Raw genomic sequence first — 7,604 nt, 5'->3', positions numbered from 1 at the left:
TTGCAGAGAGCATATGTTGGTTTGAGAGCATCTAGCTCCAACTTTTTCCACGTCAGCAACTGGTGACACCTGTCTAAAGGCTGGAAATCCACAGGTCAGATATTCCGGCAATACATCACAAAGCACAAGAAAAGAAACAATGCGTTATCTTTAATGAATATGCATATTTATCATTAGGAACTGGGGTTATTCAGCAGGCATGTTACAAAGAAGTCTCAACAAATGAAAGTCCAGGGCTATATATAAAAAGAATACATTGTTTGTTTTTGACTGCCATTGCGCCAAAGGAAATCTGTACTGGGACAGTTTGGAAGTCTGCATACAAGTCCTGCATACATTGTGCAAAGAGAAGACATGCTGTAACCACAAGCATGATGTTGGACAGTGTGCGCTGTAAGATACACACACACACCCCGTGTGCTTGCACACAACTATGACCCACTTACCTTCCTCTCCCACACTTTCTGGCATTGAAAGGGTTCTAGAATGCGTTAAAATAGTGCTGACCGTACCAGAAATAAACATTGTTCTGCACTTCTAGCCATCCATACACAGTTTAGTGCTGAATGATAGGGTGCCGATGCTTTATTTCAATTGTATATTCAGTGTCTGTGCCATTGGTCCTGGCTGCATTTCAGTTTGCCATCAACACTTTTGGGGATATTTATTGAAATATTAGAACTGGTGTTCAAAAAACATTATTGAACAGCCCTGTGTTAGGAGGAAGCTGTATGTAAGATTTTTTTAGTGTATGGGCACCATCTCGGAATAACAGAAAATATAAGAAATGCAATTGTTTTTATTTTTTGTACTTCCATATCCTAGGAAGGTATAGGGGCTGAATTTATATTATGGGAAAATGCTTTCAGGTGAGGTTTGAAGATACCCTCAAATACAGGCTTGAGTTAGGGGAAAACATAAAGTAGTAGAGTAGTTCACCTTTAGTAGCGAAAAAAGGTTAATCTTATGGGTATAGTTGCACTACAGTAAGGGCTCTTACACACGGGCGGTTTTGCCTGCGCTCCCCTGCGTTGTGCTTTCTTCTGTTCAGCCGCAGGGGAGTGCAGGAGTAGATGCACTTAATTATTGTGAAGGGGGCTGTACTCACACAGACACATGCAAGCGTCAATCGCAGGTGGGACTGCAGCATGTTGCATTTCACCTGCGTTTGGTGCATACATGCGTCTGTTTAAGTACAGTACCCTTCATAATGTTGAGTGCGTCTACTCCTGCGCTCCCTTGAGGCTGAATGGAAGAAAGCGCAACGCAGGCAAAACTGCCCATGTGTAGAGCCCTAAAGATGGGTTGCTAGGCAATGGATAGCGCACCTTTAAAAATAAAAAAAATTCAAATTTTCGGGATTTAGTATGCGATAATTCAAAATCTGGAAATTCTCCAGCTAAGACATGTAAAAGTCGATGGCAGATGTCCCTTTTACAACTGGAAAATCTTTCTTTGATTTGTGGTTTTACTGTTTTTTTTTAATATTTTTGATGGTGAGTTTTGTGCGCCCATACAAAAAAAGCCGTTATTGTGCAAAACCTCTAATAAGTTGCGGTTTTCGGGATTTCAAAACATTCATAGTTTTAGAGAAGTTGAGTTTAGTCGTGGTTAGTTTCTTGCACCTCTAAAACCATACAAAAATGTAAGGTAGACTACCTTGCTATCGTCTAAATTATTTTGTCACCTTGATAAGCATCGAGATTTGCTGCAATCTAATTCCACCTAGGAGATAGACAACAGACTTTACTTTGCAGATTGTGTTATTTGCATGATTTTTCTACCACATGTTTTTGTCACATCTCTTTAAAAGCTTCATCCTGAACAGGGGTTACAGGGTTTGGGCTCAGTTTAATAATATTTCAGGTTCTAATAGTGGCCACTCATAGAAGCAGGTGTTCAGTCTGTGTATCGCTGTACTGTGAATGTGCCATGTGTCTATCCCTAGGTTTCTAGACTATTCTGAAAATGGTGCGTGGAAGAATATGAGGCAACAGTGTTAGAATATTTAATATCTATATATGAATAGAATAGACGAATTTCACCAAAAAGATGCTTGACATCCATAAATATGTTTGACAATGATGGGCTTAAGTCTTTTGTTTCTTTTAATGTGTTAGAAAGTGAAGACTTTGTTAGAAAATACACCTGAATATGGATATTACCGACACTTGCTTCATGCAGCTGCATGCAGATTTAATGCAATGTCTTTCGTTTTCCAATGTAAAACTGCACCGGCTGTTTCAATTTGTGAACCCTGTGGAAAGTTCTTTCCCCTGGAAAATGGAATCACATAACGGGCACGGACACATGCAAATGGCACAGGATTACACTACAATACAACTTGCTTCCCCCGACCTCGATGTATAAGATAACGTCGTTATACCATAGGGATTGTCACTACTTTTTTAATCCTTCTCTGGTAAGCTACGGTAATATTATTTGCACCCCCATGGACAGCTGGTACAGTTTATTTTTTAATGTAATGGCTTCCTTACTAAACTCTTAAACAGAACAGAAACTACCCAAAGTGGATTAGCTTTTATGCAACCTGGACCAATAGCACAGTTTTTTCATGCAAAATAAAGCAGCCTTAATATTTCCGTTGGTGGGGGCTCTTTAATCATGACCCTTGCCAAATGTTTATTTTAACTCTTCCTTGAACTAAAGCCAAACATTTGAAGTATTTATCTCCCCTTTTTCATATGTTCCCGCTAAAATGCAAACCAAATGCAAACCAAGCTGGCACTGGCCTGAGAAAGGAATAAGTCAAATCTAATTGAAACACGCAGGGATTGTTTTCATTAGAAATGTCCCCTTTAAGTATGGGGATCAACAGATACTGCATCAAATGTGAGGGCTGGCACGAGCTGAAACAGCTGCCACACTGTTTAACGTGAAATATACACACCTGAACCTGTTGTATACAGGGTTCCCAACCTCAGCTAGGAATGTTTGCCCAGCATTTAGGTAATTACCAGCATATGTCTGATAGCATCTGTGTAACATTTCCTTTTTTTTTTTGAGATGCTAACTTCTGTTTGTCAGAATATCCAAATTAATAGATTTGCCAACGCTTTACTGATAGCAGTACCCTGGAATGTAATTCCTCTGTTCTTGGTATAATACAAGCAGATGGTAATTTGGACCTGGCAGTGCCAGTTAATTGTTAGCAGGCATGCAATGGATTATAAAAAGTAACTTGGCTTAGGAAATCAACAGATACTTCCACTAAATGTGGCCACAGCATTTATGTTTTTTTGGAAGGGGTCTGAATATGATACTGTCTGTATTAATGTCATCAAATGCCATAGTCTCCCCAATCTAATATTAGCCTGGGAGGGTCAACACACCATCATATCCCAAGAAGCAGATGAGCCAATCCATACATTCCTATTGTCTCATTCTACATGTTTACACAGTAAAAGAATCTGCTGTAAAGTTAAACAATTTAAAGGATTATGCACCATTGCTGTGAATTTGCATGGGCCTTAAAGGCTTGGTTAAACACATAATTGAAAAAAAATGTCTCCATCTTTTTATACTGGGTTCCATGGTGGCGTTTCCCAGGCCTGGTGACTCATGTATACGGTAAGTAAAACTAAGCACAATAGGTTGATATATTAGGGGCCCCTTAACTAAAAAGCATTCCCAACCAGTTCCAATGTAGTTTCTGATGTATAAGCGACAACTAAAGGCCTGCATGATATGTATTCAACTTTGATAAAAGCTTTCACCAGCAAAAACATAAAAGACTGAGGCAACAGAAGAAGAAGGGATAAAATAAAGTGAATGGGTTTGGAAAAGTACAGATGTGCCTATAATCTCTCTGCTCTTACATTCTGTGTAAAACCCTAGTAACCACTAAGTTGATCGTAAAGCAAAGCGCAATGGCTATATATGAAAGTGAATCTCTTTGGGATGCCTAGAATCCATTTTACTTGCAATGATTATAAAATAAAATAGGTTTGGCACAACTCTTCCTGGGATTATTGCCTTCAGGTTTAGCAAAAGCCAGGGCTGCCAGCAGGTCTAGACTGGGATTCCAAATAGGCCCTGGCATTTCAAGTACACAGGCACAAACAATACCCACAGACCCAATAGACAGTGACTGTGGCATCTTACTGTATTTGCAAGAATCCACAGATTGGCAGTCTGGTCTTGGCTGACAGCCCTAGGGCTCCTTTCTTAATATATAATGCTGTAAACCTTAGCAACCAATCAAAAAGCCTTTATTTTAAATGAATTTCATGTTCAAACCATTTACGTGTAGTCATTCATTCCCAGTGCCCGTAGCTAACTAGAATTCTATCTCCAGACAAAGTCCTTAACATTGGCAGCCCTGACACAACCCATTCATGGGCAGAGGGGTGAATGCCTCTGACAATGAACTGGGGTATCTGCAATATATATCTAAAGTGGGTATACTCCTAGAAAGTCTTTTCGATGTATGTCTCTGTATTTTACCCATTACTCACATTTTCAAAGCAACTCTCAGGGATGGACTTTGAACAAAAGGAAACAAAATAAATAATAAATCAAGTCATTATCTCTTGCATTCTCTCATGCCAAACTAGCAGAAAAACAATATACCCCCCCCAAAAAAAAAAGACATTACCCAAGGAGAAAAAGGCAAACTGTGAATACAACTCAATTCTGTTCCTTTCAAAGGAAAAAAAAAATAGTAAAACGTAGAGGCTCAATCCGAAAACCAGCCGATGGAGAGCCATAGTTGCATTCCTGGCTTTGTAAGCAGCGTTCAGTGTTCTAGAACTTTGAACTTTTCAGTTTTCTTTTTTTTTTTTGACAGACTTTTTTTTTACTGTTTTTTTTTCTTTTTTTTTTGCAAAGGGTTGAGCAGTCCCATCAAATGAAAAAGTGGATAAACAAAATGGCGACTCCGATGTTTAGCAAAATCACCATGACTACCAAGATGGGAGCCGAGCCCTGCAAAAGAGAAACAGTAATTAGTTAAGATAAATACACAATATTATATAATTAGACATAGTAAACAGAAACTGGAAATAAAAGGACCACTCTACCTTCTGATTTTGCATACAGATTTGCCTAATGAAAATATAATTTTGCTGCTGTAGCCAGCCCTAATCTCCCCGGGTCCTTATTACATATCACAGGGCTCATATTACAAGATTCCAGACAGACATGTGGTTTACCAGTCTAATGGACATGTCATGATGCCACTGGGGCAAGTCAGGCTGAACAGGGACTCTCTTGTGATTTTTATCATATAGCTATTATTACTAAATTACACTGCGTAAATTGCAAATAATTCTACAATTTAACATTTTATTCTGTACCAATAAATGTATTTTATTTAGTTGGAATATTGTTGTGTTGACAGCCATCTGAGTTAATTGTGCCTGATTCTGAGCTTTCAGAAAGAGCCAGCACTTAACAATTGAGCTGCTTTCAGAAAAGCTACTGTTTCTTCTACTGTAACTGTAGGAGTCTAGGCCACTTTTGGATGTTTTACTATTATATTTTTGTATCTACCGCTAGGTATGGGAGCAATGCAGGTAACAGGGAGCTGTTGTTTTTTTACCTTGTGACCCATACGTTTAGCTTTTTAACAGCTGCTTAAAGCACACTGATAATATGCATGCCACTTAACAAAATTCAAGATGAGAAACTTCTGTGACAACTTTGAAAGCCCCAATTATTACTAATATATATATGTTGAACCTTTAAGATGGTATAAATATATAAAATATGGTATCTCTAGCTATATTCATTTCTGAAGCTCAGGTATGTGACAGCAGCACAGAGCATGTGCAATAAATTACCAGAAAGGAGGATGTGGATCTACTGGGGCATCTTCAGAGGCACAGATCTTCATTGTTGAAGGGCTGTGGTGACCTTGGGCTGGTACAAAAGACCTGGGCTGGTACAGAAGCCCAAAACGTAAGATGTATACATTTTGTCCTCATACTTTGTTGACCCTTCTCTCCCTCCTACATAACAATCTTTATTACAACAAAATCTCCCCAATCTCCCTGGATTAATACATACCACTGGTGGTACAATCACTGCTTTGAGGACTACGCAAAAATGTATCATCCCTAAAAGTTCAGATTTGTTGGTGCCTTGCAGTTTTATTTTGCAAACCATATCCATACACCGTTTAATACACCGGGGTAATGCACATGCAGGCCACAATGCTTTGAATGGAGGCCCATAAGGCCTATGATCCTGGTATTGGTATGAAAGCTTTTTGTTCAGTTAAAAATATACCAATGAAGAAAAGTAATGAATAATCAAAGAAAAAAAAACAGTGCAACTTTTAATTCAAACCAGTCATCTAATTAATGCTGTTAAGGGCTCAGAAATACTGTTGTAAATACGAGGTATCAGAGTAAGAGTAGGTTGGCAGTATAGGTTGCAATATGCACCATGACACATTGTCATTTTAAACATTTTCTTTGTGGCAGATTACCATTAACCTGTCCTGGTTGCCTATGATTCCTAGCCCCTTGGAGTTAGGGTGGGGCAGAGCTAGGGAGCTGAAAAGGTTAGGGAACAGAGACCACTGGTTAGAGAACAGAGACCACTGCCTAGGGCTGAAGCCATAGTTGATAACAGTAAATCTCTGAATAAAGAAGATGGTGGTGTGTAGCTCTGTTCTTAAAAATAAAATAAACAGAAATATAAACTTAATGGGTAGTAACAGTGCGGTCTCATCAGAAAAAACTCCAGTCCAAGGGTGAACAAAATTCAAAGCTTGCAATAAAGATTAGAAGAGACCCACTAATAATGATGCAGTAGCAAAAATAATTATAAAAGTTAAATTCTTTATTAGGACATGTGTGCCAAATGGGCACTTACTTATAGGCTATACGTGTCCTAATAAAGATTAGGAGGATTCGGTATTTGCCTGAGTGAAAAAAAAGACCCAAGGGAGAGCCGGGGAGGAGTTAAATTAATGAAATGCAGCTTCATAAACGATAGTTCATGTCAGACAAATCTGACTGCTTTTATGATGTGGCCAGCTAGATATTGGACATTGCCAAAGCGTTTGATACACTGTCACATAAACAACTGCTTTCCAAAGTAAGGGCTGTTGGTCTTAGTGAAGTCGTTTGCACATGGATAGGAAACTGGCTACAGGATCTCCTACAGAGGGTGGTTGTTAATGGGACATTCTTTACTTGGAGTAAGGTTCTTAGGGCTCGGTATTGGGTCCACTTTTATTTAACTTGTTCATTAAAGACTTAGGGGAGGGTATCGTAAGTAATGTATCAGTGTTTGCAGATGACACAAAATTATCCAGCCCAATTAATTCCATCCAGGAGGTGGCATCCTTGTAACAGGATCTTGACAAACTGGCAATCTGGGCAGCTAAGTGGCAGATGAGATTCAATGTTGATAAATGTAAAGTCATGCACCTGGGATGTAAGGACATGCAGGGCCGCTTCTGCCATGAGGCAAGGTGAAACCCTAGCCTCAGACGGCAGCGAGCGGCCAGTTACAAGGGGCGGCAAAAAGCCGCCTCTTGTAACTTTAAGAGCTGAACTTCCGAGTTTTAACCCGGAAATTCGGCTCCGCTAGTGCAAAGAGCGCTATTGCGCTCAATGCACTAGCGATAC

At 39.3% G+C, this 7,604-nt stretch overlaps 1 protein-coding gene across 2 annotated transcripts in view; it reads right to left on the bottom strand.

The window, feature by feature from the left end:
• Positions 1 to 1,880: 1,880 nt before the first annotated feature.
• The window catches only part of LOC108714096 (junctophilin-3), a 92,907-nt gene continuing 87,183 nt past the window's right edge, over positions 1,881 to 7,604 (bottom strand). For both annotated transcript variants that reach the window (XM_041590204.1, XM_018257987.2), the window contains exon 5: positions 1,881 to 4,947. In XM_041590204.1, coding sequence (XP_041446138.1) covers positions 4,867 to 4,947 — 81 coding nt within the window. In that variant the 3' untranslated portion in view covers positions 1,881 to 4,866. The remainder of the gene's footprint in view (positions 4,948 to 7,604) is intronic.

This window comes from Xenopus laevis, chromosome 4L (genome assembly GCF_017654675.1).
Source record: "Xenopus laevis strain J_2021 chromosome 4L, Xenopus_laevis_v10.1, whole genome shotgun sequence".
NCBI lineage: Eukaryota > Metazoa > Chordata > Amphibia > Anura > Pipidae > Xenopus > Xenopus laevis.
Note: the sequence above shows the minus strand (reverse complement) of the source record. Positions and strands in the feature narration are given on the sequence as shown.